At 39.4% G+C, this 21,310-nt stretch overlaps 1 protein-coding gene across 1 annotated transcript; it reads right to left on the bottom strand.

Moving 5' to 3' along the window:
• Positions 1–1,080: 1,080 nt before the first annotated feature.
• LOC146476644 (uncharacterized) lies at positions 1,081–11,999 on the bottom strand. Its single transcript, XM_085114314.1, has 5 exons — positions 9,407–11,999; positions 8,687–8,964; positions 5,258–5,361; positions 2,568–3,343; positions 1,081–1,293 (listed from the first exon to the last, which is right to left on the bottom strand). Exons 1-5 carry the CDS (start codon positions 11,906–11,908, stop codon positions 1,081–1,083), a joined length of 3,873 nt encoding a protein of 1,290 aa, XP_084970440.1. The 5' UTR covers positions 11,909–11,999.
• Positions 12,000–21,310: the final 9,311 nt, after the last annotated feature.

The following is a 21,310-nucleotide window of genomic DNA, read 5'->3' as shown; positions in this document are numbered from 1 at the left end:
TGGAGCTCAAATTTTATATTCAGTACGTAATTGATAGCAGAATTACAACAATGGATATATGTATTTATAATCACCCCAAGATCGTAGCAATTACTTTCATAAACACCTTAAAAGCACTGATATTGTTATTTAGACATCTTCATCTTCAAAATGAACATCAAATTGCCGTGAATTCGGTCAAAGAACCCAAGAAAAACAACTAAAATTGATTGAAAATAACAGCAATAGCTATTTCCTGAAAAGGACTGACGAAAGGTCAAGTTGAATAAAAACTCATCAAAGTAAGGTGAACAAGGTGTTAGAGCGGTTTTTAATTGAGTGTCGAAAGTAATAAACCATTTCCGAGTTGCTTTGAACCTCATTATGAAAGCGAGGCTAAGTGCAAAGTTTTTGTTATGAAAATTAGTTTCCATTCATATGCAAACAAACCTAATTTTAATATGAAAAGTTTTGCACTTAGCCTCGCCTTCATAGTGAGGTTTACAGCAACTCGGAAATGGCCTATTGCGTTTTTGCTTTGGTTTTGCATTACTACGCGCTGTGATTGGTTGATAAAACTCGCGCCATTCTCTCAACCAATGGGAATTAAAACCAATCGCGTCTCGTTCGCACGCGTTTTCCCGCGCTTGGTGCCGGTTACATGTATTTGCTTTGAATTCTGATTGGTTCATTGCTCTGTTTTTGCGTTTGTTGTGATTGCCCAGAGTAATTACTTTTTTTTACGACACTCAATTGAAAACCGCTCTATCATTAGTGTATAGGTACAGGTATAGGTATAGGTAAATCATTGGTATGCATAAGGGTCGAGTCCATGACGTCACCTATTGTTATAACTTAGGGAAAAAATGCCTTCCTCCATACTAATTACGTGCCTGGTCAGTGCCTTCCTGCATACCCCTTTTTTTTTACTTCCTGCATACTAATAAGTGCCGAGGTTTACTAATGAGCGTCACTCTAGTACAAAGAAAACAATAAACTTGCCTACGCTTGCCCGCTCTGATTGGAAAGTCAAGACTTGAAAATTTGAAAGCGTTATACACAAAGGCAAAAACATTCAAGTCACTTGATCACTGCAAAACATCATTGCAGATTTATCACTAGCAGTCTCTCGAATTCTAGAATAACTTCACCCATATCTGGCCTCTCTCTGGGCGCTATTTGAACACAGCGTCTCACGAGACTTTGAAAAGCGGTGTTACTCATCTTGTCTATTTGCCTTTCACGCTGTCCCGGATCTGGTTGTTCTCTGGTGCACATCTCACAGAAGAGAACACCAAAACTGTACACATCAACCTATAGACAGCAATACATAAACTGAGTTTAAAAACTTCCTAGCATTAATATAATGGTAACAAAACAAGTACCTCTCAAACGCTTTCATTTCATTGAGTTGCCAATAACTAGTAAGGTGTGTAAACTTTGGAAGGGAGGGAGTGAAAGACTGAAGCTGGTTATTGAACAGCCCCGACACCAAACTGATGGCAGCTCATACATGAAATAAAACCAGTATCGGCACTTTCGTGGTTTAGCTATAGAGTATTGAGGGGTGACATGAAAATATCGATATCACGATAGAAACCCAGTATCGTACGCACGCCCGGTATCGTCTCCAACTGTAAAATTTCCATAGTTCTGTTTGACATAAACAATATATGACAACCAGTACTTCACGAAACTGGTTCATTTTAAAGGAGCCGGTACTGTCATGCCTTTCCCCAGTGCTCAAATTCAGCCTTTTTTTGCCGCCGGTTCGTTGGAAAAATACTAGGAATTTCCACTGGATGAAAGCTGTCCTCCTTGCGCCGGGTGAAAGCGAACATTGATCCAAGTGTTATTACTGATCAGTAAGGATGCCTTCAAAAGAGTTCTGTTCCTTAATTTTTACTCATACTTCCTTTGAAATTTTTAACGAGCGATGATAAGAATCTCGATTAACTTTTAATCGGGGATTAGCGTTTATCGGCTCTAGAACAACTAGGTCCCGAACTTCAATGAACCCGATACAATGTAAATTAAGATTTAAATGTCACTGCATAACCGTGAACGATCAATCTTGCTTTACGTTGTATAAAAAAGGATCGTGATCAGTCAAAATCTATAAAAATGGAAATGAAAGTCAAAAGGACTACTGCAAGGACTGATCAAACAATGTTAAAAGGCGTGAGTGAACGATATTTCGGCTGGCCAATATCAGTCTTCATCAGGTTTATTGGGACAACTCACAAATTCACAAAATATACATGTTGTACCTAAATATAAGTAGATATGAAAAGGACGTGGTATGGTATACTATATATGGCAACAGATTGAAGTCCATCACGTTAAATGTTAATCTGATGCCTAATCTCGTACCCCGAGTTCGGGAATGTCGAAATGTGAGATCTCCCCTCCGCCTGACCGTGGGAGATCTGGGTACGAGATTATCTGATGCCTAGAGGCTAAAGGGTTTTGACTTTCTGAATGATGTGCGCTTCGCGCGCTTTCCTAAAAGAATCGTTTCTGAATAGTTGTTGCCAAGAAAGTTTTCTAAAACCGCGGTATGGATATAACTATTGATCACAACTTACCTTGCAGCTTATAGGGTGATCCGAATTTTCATTCTGACACTCAGGTGCGCTGTAGATCACAGCGCCTGCGTAATTTATGTTGCTTTGACGTACAAAGTTAGCTGTGCCATAATCCGACAGTTTGGCTCTCCAATGGCTACCATACCTCCATAGCAACACATTGCCACTACTTACATCGTTGTGGACAATGGGTTTCGGTTTCTGGTGCAAGTAGTTGAGCGCTCGAGCCACATCCAAAGAAATAACAGGCACTTCGTCTGCAGAGAGAAGCTGCCCTCCACGCTCGTTAGGGTAAAGTTTTTCTCTTAGACTATAGTCCATGAGCTCCGTTACTAGCAATGGCCTTTCATCTGTAGTTGCTCCAATAAACTGCAACAAACAAGGATGGCGACATTTTGAAGCCATGCTCACTTCTCGCTCAAACACGTGTCTGGTATTAGGAGACATGATGTTTTCATAAATTTGTTTTACAGCGACATCACAGCCATGAAATTTTCCCTTATAAACGATTCCCCACGCTCCTCGCCCGAGTTCTTCATCTGCCATAATTTGGATATCATTTTGGTTAATGACCCAGTCTTCCCTCAATTGTCTCTCCAGTTCATCAACGCGTCCTTGAGTCCTTGATAAATGATTTTCCAGCTCGAGTGCTCTTTCTTGTTCGGCAATTAACTGACTCTCCAGTTCAGTTACTCGTTGCCGTTCCGTTTGTAAAGGGCTCACTCGACTCGACAATTGTCTTTGCAAGTTGCTCAAACACTGTCCCATTGTTAGGTCTCACTTCTATCAGTTTTCTTTGTACCTCTGTAAAGCCCAATGAGTTTCACAGTTTAGCTCCGTTCACCACAAAAATTTGTTCAACTGAAAAATAAATTCAGAGCCGTTGTTGTTGTCAGTCAGTGAAACATTTCACCAAACACTTTGAGAAACAACGAAGAAAAACTAGTCATTAAACTTAACTGAAGAACATAGGCAACGATACAGGATAGGTATCAATAGGTATAAAACAGCATTGGTCAATCTAAAGTACACGTTCCTGCCACTTTTATAGTTCATGTTTAAAGACATCTTAATTGATCTTAATTTAATCTTAATTGAATGGCCGCATCCCCAGCCGTCCGGCTGAACGTGACGTCACCAGACAACTCGGCTTACGCTCGCTCGATAACCGCAAATAGCGCCTGAGTACGAGGCTGGTACTTGTTCTTTGAATCAACATAAACAGTCGCTCAAAGTGTCTGAGTCGTCTCGATCCATCAACAAGTAAGGATAATAAATCCCAGGCAACAAGTAAATGGCGGCTTTTTAGAGGCAGCATAAATGTCTATCTTTTCGCTTCTTTCGGCATGGCTGCTACAAACTTCCGGTTTAGTGACTGTACATGAATGATAAGGGATAGCGACGGATCGACTCAATGCAATTTAGAATGATTATCGCTGTTTTTAAATACGATGTGGTTATTAACCTAACCCTGAGCGAAAAGGAATATACTTGTAATATGTTATCACCAGTTTTCAAACGTGTGTACATAAACGAGAGCTCACCAATTAGCATAACAAACTTCGTGCGGGAACCGAAATGTAGTTGGAAATGAACACGACGAGGAGATGAACGTTCTTTTTTCAGCTTGTTTTCACTCTCATTTCATCAGTACCACAGGGAAACGACCTGACGTGAACCCATAGCATTGCGTGTATATAAATAAACGTATGTCATCAGTTTGCAGTGATTGTGCCTTTGTATTTAAATGGCAAAGTTTTAACGGAAGTTGTTTAAAACGTGTGATTATTCAGTTAAAGCAAATGCGAGCCAGGCAACATTACAGTTGGTTACTGACTTAACCTTCTTCATTTCACTTCATAATTAAAATCAGCATCTACACAATTAAAACATTTCTTTTACCGTCGGAGCACAACTGAAGTGTCCGAGGTTTGTATCACTTGAGAGCAAGTCTGTCTATGATCGGAATCAACAAATTTGTCCAAATAGTTCATGATTTCTTTGCCAGTGTAAACAGTCTTTGACTAATCTATAACTCACTTACTTTCGTTGCGAAATCTCTCTTTCTAAGAACTGATTGTAAAGTTTTCTTCCAAAGTAGTGCGTCCAGTTTCAGACTATGGATCTAAAATTGTGTGCCGGTTGATTCTAGCGTAATGAAATATACTGCTTATTTTGAAAGATCTCTGACCCACTGACCCTATAAGAAGTACAAAACCATATGATCACGTAGTAGCTGAAGTTAAGAGTGAAAAAATGCAAGCAGTTTCTGCGGGTGTCATGAGAATTGCACGTGACCGTTGCGTGAGTAAAGCTTTTACACAGAGCTATTGTTGGTAAGGAGGTTGAACAATACTACAGTCACGAAATGCGGATGCGTTATGCACAACTGCTCTGGACGAACTGACAACAATATGCTGAATATGAAATGACAAAATTCTGGGTTTTGTGGCACACGGATTAATTATCTTCCACATTTCTCTATGAAAGTAAACCATTTCCTGGAGTCCGTGATTATACTCGCAAAACCTGCATGGATTTCAGTAGCCACAATAATTACAATATAAACTAGTTTTTCAAAACCCGTCGTCCCCGATCGTCCTGTCCATTGTAGAACAATGAATGTTGTGCCGCCAGTGCTCATAACACATGATACCGGGATAGGAGGGAAGGGGCATTTGGAACCTCGCCCTGACGCTTGGCACTCCCATCCTTCTCGGCGTCTGGTGGGGATACCAGTGATAAGTTGCTTTCTACAGGAGTTAATTCTGAGCCTTTATCCCGAGCGCCAAACCTGGAGGGCCAAGTCTTTAATTACGGTTTTCTAAGGTTTGCTGGCTCAAGAGCTTCATTTTCGTGGTAGAGTGCTCCTCTTGAAGAAGAGACCCAAAAGATTTATAAAGGTGTTTGTAAAAACAAAACAAAAAAAACTCTTTATCAGTGCAAATTGATCATGTTCAGCGGTTGATATGTGGCCGGTTAACTCCCAATATCGTACACAGAGTCCTCAGGCTTTTTGGTCAGCGGGAGGGCGCCAGGAGAGACTCTGGGGACATCGAAAAAATTTCAATTTTTTGATTGGCTGTTCCGTATAGGTTTCCATTGTTTTCCCGCAGAAATCCTGCGAAATAAAATTCGAAGTCCCCAGAGTCTCTCCTAGCTACTAACCGCTGGCCAAAGAGCCTGAGGACTCTGGGTACGACATTGGTTAACTCCGTGTCTTCCGGCCTTGGCCGGGATGTGGTAGCACGTTGACCCTACCCCAAGTCCTTGATCGATGGCCGACGAGGAGAAGTTCAATTGTTGCGAGGAGGTATGATTGATTTCGTCCCTACACAAAACTTTTTTTTGTACTCATGCTTCCCTCCCTCCACAAAACTGATCATTTCTATTCAATTTGATTTCGAAACAGGCGGCATCTCCATTTTTTGTCTTTCTCGGTGATTCGATCCCTGCTTACCGATTTGACACATTTGGGTGGAGACAAATGGAACCATAAGTTCTTTCCTCGGGAGGTAACCCGAGTTCAACGTGGAAGGTTCGATTAAGTTTAATCCAAAAAGTACTGTGAAGGGGTTTTTTCTCACGTGAATCGTGTATAAATCAGGCCACCACCTTAGAATTTAAATTTTTGAGCTCTTCTCGTCTAAAATAGGGTGCATTCTGCCAACCGTTTTGAAACTGACTATAATTTTCCTCATTTTAGCCTGAAAACGAGTAAAGATTTTAGGGGTTAGTTTTAATTTTAATGTAAAGTGATGATAGAGAGATATTTAGAGAGGATAGATTGATATTGAGAGGGGAATTTACACCCCCACGGAAAATTCAGAGACGTTCCCCCCATCCGATACGATCTCATTCCAACTACAACAAAACGAGAAGGAATTTGAAACCATTCGTGGAGACACTAGTGCTGTTAAATTCAGTGGTCTCAGTGTTTAGACCACTGACCACTTTTAGATAGCTTTGGACTCAGTACTTTACGTGATAGGCGAGACGACCATTGGGCTAAGCTATTCAATAGTACCTCCTCTGACCAACACAGCCTAGCGCACCTGCTCCCTCAGAAACATCGAGGTCAGTATAGCATAAGAAACAAGAGGATGTATGAACTGCCACGATTTTACACAGAACGCTTCAAACAATCTTAATCTATTCCGAACATGTGTGACCGAGCCAATAGCAACTTATGTACATGGCAATCAGTCTTATAATCATTTTTATCGATTCAGTGGTCTTAGTGTTTAGACCACTGACTTCTCTTACATAGCTCTAGCATAGCGCAGGCTAGTGATAAGTTGCTTTCTACAGGCGTTAATTACTTCTAAGCCTTTATCCCGAGCACCAAACTTGGAGGGCCAAGGCCTTTAATTAAGGTTTTCTAACCTTTAAATGATTGTCTTACTGCCTCAAGCACTTCATTTTCGTGGTAGAGTGCTTCTCTTGAAGGAGTGATCCAAAAGATTTATAAAGGTTTTTGTAAACATAACTAAAAAAACTCCGTGCAAATTGATTATGTTCAGCGGTTGATATGTGGCCGGTTAACTCCGTGTCTTCCGGCCTTGGCCGGGATGTGGTTCCACGTTGAACCTACCTCAAGTCCTCGATCGATCAACGACGAGGCGAAGTACAATCGTGGCAAGAGGGTGTGATTGATTTCGGCCCTACGCAAAACTTTTCTGTATACTCATTCTTCCCGCCCTCCACAAAACTGATCATTTCCGGATAAATTTCAATTTGATTTTGAAACAGACGGCATCTCCATTTTTTGGCTTTCTCGGTGATTCCCTTCCGGACACCTGGCTATTACGGCCAACCCGATAATAAGGACAGCAGCTAAGTCCCCGGCAAAAATAGATTACAGACGTTTGACTAAAATAAATCCCCGCTATTACGGACTCTCGCTATTAGGACACTAACTCGCGGTCCCGAGGGTGTCCGCAATAAAAGGAGTCGACTGTAAAGGTCACGCGCGAAACCTAAACGAATCTTGAAAAAAAGCCGTGAGCTCCAAATTAAATTTCGCCACATGTTTACTCGTACTTCTCAGTGTGGGTTGGGTGTTTTGTTGCTCAATTATTTATTGGAATGAGATTTGTTCCGGTATAAAATAACTTCCCCTTGGTATTCTTGTTAAACCCTCCTCAGAGAAAAAAAAACTTAACAAGGCTCATTGCTGTGTGTTGCTTATTAATAGTTATCTATAAATACTAAACATATAAACGTTTACGGCAATTTAATTTGATTCACCTATGCTGTAAACCTCTCTGCTCTTGGAAAGTCCTACATAGTAGTAGTAGTTGCATTTATTTATACGCGATAAAAAATCGTGTTATAAATAAATATAAAAATGTAATAAAAATAACACACATTAATAATTGAAAAGCTAAGACTATCCTTAAACAAAATATATTATTTACAGAACAATACTTTTCAGTTTATTTTTAAAACAGTTTGTACCGGATAGCTCCCTTCTTTGTGTATCCAGAGAGTTCCAAAGGCTTATTGATTTACTTGAAATGTATACATCAACAAATGAAGTGTTCAAAATAAATAGATAAGGGAGTTAGTTCTAGTTCTAAAGAAACTATAGTGCTGCATTGGCCGGGAAACGGAGACGAATATTATCTTTTCTCAACAGAGTTGAGAAGGTAATTTGGCCGCCATAAAGAGATTGAGGAGCTGAACTGAACTTTGCCATGAAAAGAGCAAATGCATCGTTGAGTTGGGGTCTTTACGCGGGTCACCGTGACCAAATTTCATTATCAATCTAGTCGATACACGAGTCTACGTATATCGCAGGATATCTGTTATGTGCGGACGATGTATATTAAGTTCACCATGACCATATTTGGGCAGTGCTACGATGTGTTGAATAATAAAACCTAATATCTGTTCAAAAAATTGCGGAGTATTTTCCACCTCGAAGAGATAATAGTGAGAAAGTGCTTTAAAGAAGCAAAAACCACAGCATTAATTTACAAGGTTTAACTTACAAGCCTTACAAACCGCACGCGATTTCATGTTCTAAAAACATGAATGTAAATAAGCTCGTCATGATCATAGGTCAAACACCTCTCAGAAACTGGCTGTTAGGTCTTATAGTTCATGGTCTATACCTTCTACGTGAAAACGTTTTATCAACCGAGTGTGGATCAGCTTTTTGTCGTGACTTTGATGAACTCTTGGTGACTCTGTCTCTATTACAATGCTCCAGTTCTTCAATAATCTCTTCCATATTTGGTCTCACCGCAGGCTCTCTTTGTACACAGCGCCTAACGAGAGTTTGAAACTTGGTGTTCCCCATCCGGGATATTTGACGTTCACGGTGTTGTGGATCTGGCTGCTCTCTAATGCACATTTCACAAAGAAGGACACCAAAACTGTAAACGTCGACCTACAAACAAAAAATGTAGAAAGTTGCATTAAGTTTGCCACAAACCGTACCCGAAGAGACGTACACCCATTAATGAGCAATATAACCGCATCCTCCGGACACTACCGCATACAAACGTTATATTAATGTTTAATTCAAAAGGTGTTTCTACGACAATAATTTCATTTTTTCACTATGGAACATAGGTTTCAACAGTCCATGGGCTGTTGGTTTCTGTAACCCAGAGCTGCCTCCCAAACTGATAAGGTATATGGTAAGACAGAACACAACACCGGTAACTCCGTGCCCTACTTCTTGCGAATCAAAGAGTTTGTTTGTTTGTTTTTCATTTTTGAGTTTTTTTAGCGTCCTCTTCAAGTTTTAAGTACGGATGTCAAGGATTTAATGGCTCAACGTAATAACAAAACTAGTATCAATGGGACATGACTACAGACGTACTAACCTTACAGCTTATTGGTTGATCTGGGTCTTCATTCATGGTCTCAGGTGCGGAGTAGACTGCAGCGCCTGTGTCATTTCTTTTGCTTTGACGCACAAAATTAGCAGTGCCATAATCAGACAATTTGGCTCGCCATTGGTAACCTTGTTGCCGTAGCAACACATTAGCACTACTGATATCACGGTGGATGATAGGTAGGGATTTTTGGTGCAAGTAGTTAATTGCTGCAGCTACATCCAGAGAAATGACGGAAACTTCATCACGAGAAAGACGGGCGTCGTCTTTCCGGTACAACTTTTCTCTCAAGCTACAATCCATAAGCTCCGTTATAAGCAATGGCGTTCCATCGTCACCAGTTGCCCCAAGAAATTGCAACAAACAAGGATGGCGACATTTTGAGGCAATGTCCACTTCTCGCTCAAATAGATGCCTGTTATGATCCGACATGATGTTTTCATGCATTTGTTTCACAGCGACGTCACAACCACGCAATTTTCCCCGGTAAACAATTCCCCACGCTCCTCGTCCCAGCTCCTGATCTGTTAGTTGAATTTCATTTCGATTAATGCGCCATTCACGTGGACCAGTCTCTTGCTGTTGTGTTTCTCTTTGTTGCTGTCGCAAGATTCTCATTTCCCCTTGGTTTATTTCTAAGATGCTCTGCAATTCAGTTACAAGTTGTTGCTGCTCTCTAAACCGTTCATCTTGTCCTTGCAGGTCATTCAATTCTTCTCTCAACCTTTCTATTTCTTCTTCCCTTGCTGTTAACTGACTCTGCAGGTCAGTCACTCGTTGTTGCTCCTCTCTCAATCGTTCACCTTGATCCTGAAATTCATTCAACTGTTCTCTCATTGCTCTCATTTCCTGCTCGTTCGCTCTCAACAGAGTCTGCTGTTCAACGACTAGTTGTTGTTCCTCTTTTAACCGAGCATGGCTTTGCCCCATTTCCAGCTCGTTTTCTCTCAAATGATTTTGCAGTTCAGTTATACGTTGCCGCTGGTCTTCTGATCGTTCTTCAAACTGGGTGACCTTTTTTTTTTCTTTTCTGCGTAAGTCAGTTAGTTGTTTTCTTAATGCCGTCAATTCATCTTCATTTGTTCTTAACTGAATCTGCAGTTCATTAGCTTGTTTTTCTTGTCCTTGAAATCGGTTGAGTTTTTCTTTCATTGCTCTCAATTTTTTTTCCTTTGTTCTTAATTGACTATTCAGTTCAGCAACTTGTTCTTTTTCCTTTCTTAGTTGTTTCTCTTGCCGTTCTTTCAGTACTCGTTTTTCTTGCTCGTTTGTTTTTGCTTCTCGTTGTAGTTTAGCTACTTGCAATTCTTTTGCTCTTAATCTTTTCGCTTGCTTTTCAGAGGCAGTCAATTGTTCTCTCAATGTCGTCAATTCATGTTCATTCGTTCTCGACTGATTCTGCAGTTCATTAGCTCGTTGTTGCGATTCTCTTAAAAGTTCTTCTTGTCCTTGAAATCCGATGAGTTCTTCTTTCATTGCTCTCAGTTCTTCTTCCTTTGTTCTCAATTGACCATTCAGTTCAGCAACTCGTTCTTTTTCTGCTTTCAATTGTTCCTCTTGTCCTTGAAATTCTTCCAAGAGTTCTTTCAGTGCTCCTTTTCCTTGCTCATTTGTTATCGCTTCTCTTTGTAGTTTAGCAACTTGCTCTTCTTCTTCGCTTAATCGTTTTGCTTGTCTTTGAAAGCCAACCAGTTGTTCTCTCAATGTCGCCAATTCATGTTCATTTGTTCCTAACTGATTCTGCAGTTCATTAGCTCGTTGTTGCGATTCTCTTAAAAGTTCTTCTTGTCCTTGAAATCCGATGAGTTCTTCTTTCATTGCTCTCAGTTCTTCTTCCTTTGTTCTCAATTGACCATTCAGTTCAGCAACTCGTTCTTTTTCTTCTCTTAGTTGTTCCTCTTGTCCTTGAAATTCTTCCAATCGTTCTTTCAGTGCTCCTTTTTCTTTCTCATTTGTTATCGCTTCTCTTTGTAGTTTAGCAACTTGCTCTTCTTCTTCGCTTAATCGTTTTGCTTGCCTTTGAAAACCAGCCAGTTGTTCTCTCAATGTCGCCAATTCATGTTCATTTGTTCCTAACTGTTTTTGTAGTTCATTAGCTCGTTGTTGCGATTCTCTTAAAAGTTCTTCTTGTCTTTGAAATCTGTTGAGTTCTTCTTTCATTGCTCTCAGTTCTTCTTCCTTTGTTCTCAATTGACCATTCAGTTCAGCAACTCGTTCTTTTTCTTCTCTTAGTTGTTCCTCTTGTCCTTGAAATTCTTCCAATCGTTTTTTCAGTGCTCCTTTTTCTTGCTCGTTTGTTGTCGCTTCTCTTTGTAGTTTAGCAGCTTCCTCTCCTTTTTCTCTAAATCGTTTTGCTTGCCTTTGAAAACCAGCCAATTGTTCACTACGTACTTTTTTTTCTTCCATTGGTGTTTTCAAATTACTTTGTAGTTCAGTAGCCTCTTCTTCTCTTGCTCGAAATTCACTCTTTTGTTGTCCTGTTGCTGTCATTTCTACTTCGTTTGTCGTTAACGTCTTTTGCGGTGTTTCAAACACTCGTTCTTTTTTCCTTCTGTTTAGCCTCCTCTTCGGGCTTTGTCCTTGCAAGTCGGTAAATTGTTTCTTTTGTGGTTTGGTTCTCAGCGTAGAATCGCTTTGCATTTCAGTATCTTGAGAAGTTCCTTCATCTGCAACGTCTTCTTCATGTAGCTCCTCATACAAGTCAGTCAATGATTCTTTCGCAATTGACATTTCTTCCTCGGTTGTGCTGAGCCATCTTTCTTGTTTAGAATTGGTCTGTTCCTTTGCCTTTAACAGTGTCTGTAACCCTTTAATATCGTCGTCTTTTTTTCGTAATTGGGCTTGTAAGTTAGCCAACTGCAATTGCATCAAATGTTCTCTCATCGTTCGCAATCTTTGCTCATGAGTTTCTAACTGACTTTGAAGATCACGAACTCTTACGTCCTGACTCCACTGTTGCCCCATTGCAATCACTTCTTGGGTGTCGGTTATCACTTTTGCAGTATATTTCTTCTAGATCTCTATGGTTTTTGGTTTCTAAACATTTGCTTTTTTCTTTAAGGTCGTTTCACTCGTGTCAGTTTTGGCACTGCTAAACAATAAATAAATCGATGAAAAATAAATAGCTTGTAAATATAAAATAAGTAAGTAAATGAATAAGTATATGACTGGACTTATACATGTGTAACCTATAACATTGCAAAAAAAAAAAAACAAAAAGGTATAAATAAACACCAACTAGTCAAATAACAAAACTATGAATTGATTCATGAACAAATGAATGAATACATTTAATACAATGTTTATTTATAATGTATAGGAGATTTTGACCTTTTTCCTGAACATGGGGCAACAATAATTGTAAAGCAATTCTAGAGAACTGAGAGATTGAAACCAGCTGACTTCTCGAAAGAAACATTGAACTCATGACGAAAATGCCAGACTGAGACAATTAAGAGCGGCTGCCTGTAAGAATCGAGAACTGCATTTCAGCGACCACTTGGTCGAATTTCTGATATTTCGTCTGAAGATACCCTTGCATTAACTATTTTCGAAAATCATATTTTAAAGTTCCAAGGTATTTTATTTTTTGAGAAAATTGCAAGAGTTTGAAATGCGGCCAAGGTGCGGTCACGGGCCGATGAAAACCGCGAAAATTTAGGTCAAAGGACGAAGCCCCGTTCACGGTGTAAAATAACCCAATGAACTTGAAACTTTACACAAACCTAGGCCAACCATCTCGCAAGAGAATTAATACAATAAACATTCCAAACTCGCTGGCTGCTTTCTAAAGCATGCAGATTTGTGTACGCTACTCAAAATGACCGTGAAACTAATGCTTATTTTCATTGAAATAAAAGTGTTTCTGGTATGTCATTTTCTCTAAATTAAATCTCATATATCGAAAGACGAAGAAAAGAACTTTATTTGTACCAAGTTTCAAGCTCTGATTCAAACTCTTTCCCACTCAAGGAATATCGAATATGCGTGCGATACTTGCGGCTCGCAATTCACGTCACGAATTATGAGATCAGAACCGATTCACAAACACTTGACATCTGGAGCCCGTGAATGTTTCCAAACATCACATATTGGGCCCTAAAACTAATCAGACGGACTGAAGACAGCCATTCAATGTTTTTTGATCTTTCCTACTCTGCTCTAAAATAATATAGTTATTCCGGTCAATTAGCCTACGAAACATGCGCAACAAATTTGCATACCATTTCGATGTCGCAGGAAAAAGTAGTGTCAATCATACTTTACAGCTCCTTTATCTTCTTAAATGAAGAAGTCGATCAGTAAAATGGAGAAAAGCGTGTGACTTTGTTCCTGTCGTGTTGTTTTGAGTGTTCGTGTTTAGCAGCGACGGCTCAAATCAATATAAGCCAGTGTGACACTGATCAACTGTAACTCGATATTCCCTTCGGTGATGTGGGTAACGCGCACGTGATCCTGGCCAGGCACTTGTGCGTTCAGGGCGCTTTTAGAAAAGTAGTGCTTGTGGGCCAAGCTACGACTACCCTGGTGATGATGACCTTGACGAGCTTAAGGACTGTTCAAGAGATCTGAGAGCCCAGCTTTCCAGCCTTTGTTTTTCCGCGAAAAAAATCGACGTTCAAGTATTAGTGTCAGTTTTTGCTTTTTTTTTTTTTTTTTTACTTACAGTAATGCAGATCCCGGAACGTGGATTTTTTGCGAAAAAAATCTATCCATAACCACCATCCCCACAATTAATAATATAAAATTTGAGGGTATCAGAGTAGTCTGAGGGTATCAACTTTGAGAGTATCAGAGTAGCGAATTCCCCACCGACCAACGCGACCTCCCCCACCCCCATCCCCTCTGGCGGTAAGCGTCAATTGTGGTTATTGTTTACTTTCCCAAACTGGTTTTATCGTTGTTCCTGCCGGTTTCTTTCAATTTTCGAGAAGATAGGAATCTTGCCAGCCTTGGTCTGTCTGGTGATGGCCACGAAAACTAACTTATTGCTAGCGCAAGCAGGTGAAGGCCGTTACTACCTTATTACTAGCACATGCGGGTGAGGGCCGTATTTCGCCTATTCATTTTCCAATTTCAGATTTCATGCTATTATTTTTTTTCCCAGAGTTGAAAGAAACTGGCAGAAACCGCGAGAAAACGGTCTAGGAAAGTAAACAATAACCACAATATTGTTGACGCTTGTAGCTAGGGGGAAGGGGGGAGGTCGAGTTGGTGGTCGGTGGGGAACTCACTACTATGCTCTCAAATATACAGATTTCATACTTTTAATTGTAAGGATGGCGGTTATGGATGTTTCTTTCTTTCTTTTTTTTTTTCGCGAAAAAATGGACGTTCCAGGGTATGTATAATTGAAGTTAAAAAACGAAATGACACTAATACTTGAATTTTTTTCGCGAAAAAAAAAAAATCAAAGCTGGCAAGATGGGCTCTCGCATCTGTTGTACAGTCTTTTAGCGTGACAAGGTTTTCATCATCAGGGTAGTCGTAGCTTGGCCCACAAGCAGTACTTTTCACTACTTACAGTTTCTAAAAGCGCCCTAGCTTGTACGCGCAGGATTCCATACCGAAGATCACCAGTGGATCGTCACTGGAAGATCACGTGCGCGTTACCCACATCACCGAAGGGAATATCGAGTTACAGTTGATCAGTGTCACACTGGCTTATTGATTTGAGCCGTCGCTGCTAAACACGAATACTCAAAACAACACGACAGGAACAAAGTCACACGCTTTTCTCCAGTTTACTGATCGACTACGTCATTTAAGAAGATAAAGGAGCTGTAAAGTATGATTTGCACTACTTTTTCCTACGACATCGAAATGGTATGCAAATTTGTTGCGCATGTTTCGTAGGCTAATTGACCGGAATAACTATATTATTTTAGAGCAGAGTAGGAAAGAAATCTCGGATCGAAAAACATTGAATGGCTGTTTTCAGTCCGTCTGATTAGTTTTAGGGCCCAATATGTGATGTTTGGAAACATTCACGGGCCCCAGATGTCAAGTGTTTGCGAATCGGTTCTGATCTCATAATTCGTGACGTGAATTGCGAGCCGTAAGTATCGCACGCATATTCGATCTTCCTTGAGTGGGAAAGAGTTTGAATCAGAGCTTGAAACTTGGTACAAATAAAGTTCTTTTCTTCGTCTTTCGATATATGAGATTTAATTTAGAGAAAATGACATACCAGAAACACTTTTATTTCAATGAAAATAAGCATTAGTTTCACGGTCATTTTGAGTAGCGTACACAAATCTGCATGCTTTAGAAAGCAGCCAGCGAGTTTGGAATGTTTATTGTATTAATTCTCTTGCGAGATGGTTGGCCTAGGTTTGTGTAAAGTTTCAAGTTCATTGGGTTATTTTACACCGTGAACGGGGCTTCGTCCTTTGACCTAAATTTTCGCGGTTTTCATCGGCCCGTGACCGCACCTTGGCCGCATTTCAAACTCTTGCAATTTTCTCAAAAAATAAAATACCTTGGAACTTTAAAATATGATTTTCGAAAATAGTTAATCCAAGGGTATCTTCAGACGAAATATCAGAAATTCGACCAAGTGGTCGCTGAAATGCAGTTCTCGATTCTTACAGGCAGCCGCTCTTAAGACAGTACACTTGAGTGGTTACTTATCTCTGATATTGCTATCATGATAACGACTGTAAACAAAATTCTCCGAATCAGCAAATTGTAAATTTTTGCGCGATCAAGATTTGAATCAGAGAATTCGTTAACCCTGGTGTATGACAAATCAAATGGAAAAGATTAAAATAATTCTAGCCTCTGTATGTTTGATTGGATTTGACTGATCTATTATTATTATTTTTTTTTTGGTGGTCGAAACGAAGTCTAACAATAAAGATTCTTGTTCAAAACCAAATGAGCTGGAAGAGAAAACAATAGCAGCAGAATACAGCTGGGACAGGAGAAAGAAAAGAAGGTCACGACATGTCCGACGTTGCTTTTGGGAAATTCTGATCTTAGAGGCATCTAGGTGGTCGAACAGAGAACCGTCGCCCAATCAATTTTTGCTTTTAATTTCTCGCGTTTTCAATTAATTATTATTATTATTATTATTATTATTATTATTATTATTATTATTATTATTATTATTATTACTATTATTATTATTATTATTATTTTAATTTTCTATCAAAAAAATGTGTAAAACTTTGGTGGTTTCAAATTATGACCTTAAGGCACATATTGACAATATATTTTCAAGTCATTTTATCAAAGCAATGTTTATGTTACGGTCCATTCACTATTACCAACACTATGTTTAGATATGTTTTAGTGATTAATAAATAATTTCCTATCGCTAAACTTAGCTTTGTCACAAGACACTTAGGGAGGCCCTACGTTGTGTTCCATGTAGGGGAGTGCTAAACGAGAAAATTTCTACAAATGTTTTGTTATTGGCCCTTACGATTATTAGACAGTCACCGATTTCTTTGGTTGATAATTAACAAAGCCAGTGTTTTTGTTTGTGTTTCCCATTTTAATGATTTAATAGGATATCTAAATATATCGGATTTTGATAAACTTTGACCGAAATGTTCATCACACACTGAACTGGACCAAAGTGTATGAGGCTTTTACGAAATTCCAAATTTTTTTCTTGTGGCGTTGCAGTGCGCGACTCTTCGAAAACAGCTTGTTTCAGGTGTTCAAATTTTGCAGAGCACTGTGCATAAAATTACGATGCGCGCGAGTGATAATTAGGAGAGGCTGAAACTTTCTAAACTATTGTCTAACTTTATAATGAATTTTCTAAGAAACCAATGGGAATATCGAAAACACCTTATACGCTCTGTTAGGCTATTATTGTTTCCTAAAAGATAGAGTCTGTTTGGATGTCTGCGGTGACGTGAAGGCTGGTAATTTAATTGAGCATATACTGACAGTTTTGCGTTTAAAGTTTGGCACGTACCAACCTAAACCAAAATGGTTTAAAGTAGTATTATTTTCAGATTCTACACTTCAATTGCTTTACAGTGATACATAACTTTTCTAGGGTTTCTGTTAAACACCGTACACAGGAAAGATTTATAGGAAGGCACCCTTGAGCGTTGTTGACAGTAAGGGCACTAGCGAACCTTTCATGCATCACAAAAAGCGAAACACTTACGGATTCTTAGCCACGTTAGTAGCAGCAGCTTCGGAGACGCACCAGACCATGATCGTGGGAACGAAAGAGCGGGCTAACTCCTGCTTACATCGGTATATCCCTCGATGTAAAACGGCTTGATAACCGTAGCAGTTTAAAAAATATTGTTTCAATGAGTCTTCAATAACAACACTTTGGTTGTTGTTGGTAAATCTTACACAGACTTAGCTCTCAGATTGGTTTCAAAAGCAGTGTATTTGAATTTGAATAATCCTGCATAAGACATAAATTAATTATGAGTCGGGGTCTGTAAAACAAAAAATACACGAGAATCAGGCTATTAAAACAGCGATGGAATTATGGACGTTTGGAACGAAGGGGATCACAAAACCGCGAGTATATAATGTATGTCAGATAGCTTACAGTCGTGGCCAGATTCAGGCGGTATAGTTCCCTATCGACGTCGAAGGACGTCATCCAGAAAGTAAACAGATGAAATATTTTTAAAAGCTGGTGATGATCAGGTTCGCCGTAATACAGTCAACTCTCGCCTTGCGGAAACCTCGCTATTACGGACAGCAGCCAAGTCCCCGGCAAAAATAGATTACAGACATTTGACTGAAATAAATTCCCGTTATTACGGACTCTCGCTATTAAAGGACACTAACTCGCGGTCCCGAGGGTGTCCGCAATAAAGGGAGTTGGTTCTACATGCTATAACTTCACCAGCATGAAAAATCTGTCCTGTGTGGGTCTCAGGCGACGATTGCAATCGCTCGATTGATTGATCGCTCGATCACTCATTGAACATTGAAACGTCACGATCAACATTGAAACGTCAGGCTTGGACATGAAAAGCATTTGAAGCCGACATTAGAAACCACATCAGATCACTCGTAATTAACTCACCTCTGCCTTCGCAATCTTTCTTCGTTACTCTTCTTTCACGGCATCAACATGCGAACCATCCCGTAATCAATGTTAAAGGCCTGAAAAGAGATTCAACTACTCACTGGCTACTTCCCCGACCAAAAACTGCAGGTTTAGCTACAATCAGCTTACTCTATTATTTGCAACAAGCTAAAAGCGATTTTGTTAAGCTTTCTTTTCAGCTGTTCCCCAGCGGAAAAATATCTCTGGACTCATTATTCCGCAGTGTATGCTCGGATACTGTACACAACAAAATGATCGCCGCATTAATAATTAATCTGAAGGTTGTAGTTTCCACGAAATTCGTGAACTTTGTGACCCTTTCGCTGAAACATCACTGACATCACTCAGTAGCAGTAGCAAGGTTCGACTGAGCGCTGGAATAGCAGACCTTCAGATTGTGGGAAGCATAGGGAAGATAAAGTTAAACTGGTTAAACGCCTTTAAAAACTTAAGGACGGTGCCTACTAATACCGAAGTATTTTTGTGCGGTTTATGACTATGCGGGAAAAGTAGATCTTAGCAAGAGCTATTGAAATTCAAAAAGAAAATTGGGGGTAACCATGCATTTTTCAGAGATAACTAAGCAATAATATCTTTAAAAAGCGCCAAAATATAAAGCAATGTATGGGATTTTTTCCTAAATTGAATCTTAATTATCTCTGAAAAATGCATGGTTACCCCCATTTTTCTTTTGAGATACCAAAAGCATTTGCTAAGTTCTGCTTTCTCCGTATAGTTTTAAACCGCGCAAAAATATTCCTGTATTAGCAGGCACACCCGAGTATCTCGAGATGCGCAGAACGTATGCGCAGTAACAATAGTAGCCACCGTCCTTAAGTGGCTAGTAAAAAGAACGAATCACGTGATCGTCGGTTCGAGTGCCGTGGCATGTAGCACTCATGAACACTCAGTCTCGTACCCAGGGCTCTCAGGCTGCCTTAGTTACCCACAATCACGCCATGACCATCATTGTATATTTTGTCTTTTCCACGATAAAGCGGCGCGGACATTTCAAACATCGCTTAACTCCTGATCCGGCTTGCTGGCTGAATATTGCCCTCAAAATTGTACAGATGTTCCTCGAAGTTTCGCTTTGCGGCCAACTGTTTATTTTAAGGACAATATTTTAACCTCAGACATTGTCCTCTGTAAATCCTAGCCGCCTTAAACGGTTTATTCATTCCAACAACTACAATTACAGTGGAAATGGTTAATACAGAACCTTTTTTCTCATACCGTTGAGGCTGAGATAAACTATTATTTAAGAACATACTAAGAACATTACCCAGGCTGAGAGTCAGTTGAGAACAATTTTTTTTTATTTTGACAAAAATGTTTTTTTTAAATGAACAGTATAAAAACGGATAAAATAATACTTGTAAAACTTCAGTCTATACGGCCCTATTAACCCAAATGGTAAAAAGACACACTTAAACATTAACAATGGGTTTCTTATTGCATACCTGGTGCATAGTTGAACATCTCATTTTGTGTCAGACTCAGGCTGTATTTTCTTTTTTTTTTTTTTCATTCAGGATTATTAAAAGTATTAATTACTAAAAACTTCACGACGAAAAATTGATATTTAATTCATTAAACAGTTTGGACAGTTTTGATTTACATTCTAAAAAAATTTCCACATCAGTAGACTTATTGAAACACTATAAAAGGTATCTTAGGAATATCTTAAAGGGTCCTTGTCAGCCACACCTTTGTTTTTGTTTATATGCGAGAGTTTGGCTGTAATATTTTATTCGGAGCATGTCGAAATGAACGAAATCACTGTGAAACTACTAAAGATAATGAAACATATTTTCAGGAACACAACTTGCAGTAAAGCAATAAGATTTCGCTTCATCATGCAATATCAATAATTTCGATGGCATCGAAAATGGCGGAGGCTTACTAGGGTCCTTTAAGAACTTTTTCAGGCTCAAATTGCCAAAAAAAAAGAACGTTCATCCTCAGCCCTTAAATTACACGTTCTTATAGATGAAAAAAGAGTGTATCCGGGCTCTCTGAATAAATGTCACGGACACATGTTCCATTGATACAAAGCAACAGAACGATGTTTCATGTCTTAATTGTATCTAGCACTACACTACAGGCGACAGGAGTAGTGGTTATCACGTCTGCCTTGAACGCAGGAGACCGGGATATTCGAATCCTCGCCAGTGAACCATATTTTCACATAGTACGTTATATCTCGCTTTTCCACGTTGACTTACTTTGTTCCTTTGATATAACAGATCATTACAGTGATCCTATGTGAAAATATGGCTGATTCACTTGGTATGCCCAATTCAGCAGGGCTTGTTTAAATGGAGCCCTCTGTTTACATTAAATGTACATACATTAAAGGGAAGTATCATGGGGTTTTTGGTATCTTTTGTTAAATTAAAGTGACGAAATAAGACGCTCAATCAGCTGTCAAATAATTCTCAGAATGACGAGGGGAAAGAAATCAACTCAATTCTTGAAAGGAACAACTCGTGATCTATTCTAGTGCATTTTGGAAGCAATAATGCGAGAACTTGAAAAACATTAGCCTAACATTTTTCAAGTTTCAATCCCTACCGCTGGCCTAATCTGTCTCTAACCAGAGGCACTGACCGACAGTTTTATTGCACTGGGGTAATAATTTATAGCAAACTTGACAATTATTTCATTGTTTCTGCTGACAGACAAACGTTTTGGGGTTTTGAAATTACAGCAACTTTGCGTGATACTTACCCTCCAATAGTAAGGAAACCATTTACATTTTAACAACACGCATAAATATGTACAAAATTGCCAACAAAAGGGATGGAACAAAAATTATTGACATTTAAAGAAATTTGCTAGCCCTT

This window comes from Pavona decussata, unplaced genomic scaffold (assembly GCF_977016875.1).
Source record: "Pavona decussata unplaced genomic scaffold, jaPavDecu1.1 SCAFFOLD_76, whole genome shotgun sequence".
Taxonomy (NCBI): Eukaryota; Metazoa; Cnidaria; class Anthozoa; order Scleractinia; family Agariciidae; genus Pavona; species Pavona decussata.
The sequence above is the reverse complement of the archived record's forward strand: the minus strand, read 5'-3'. Positions and strand labels throughout refer to the sequence as shown.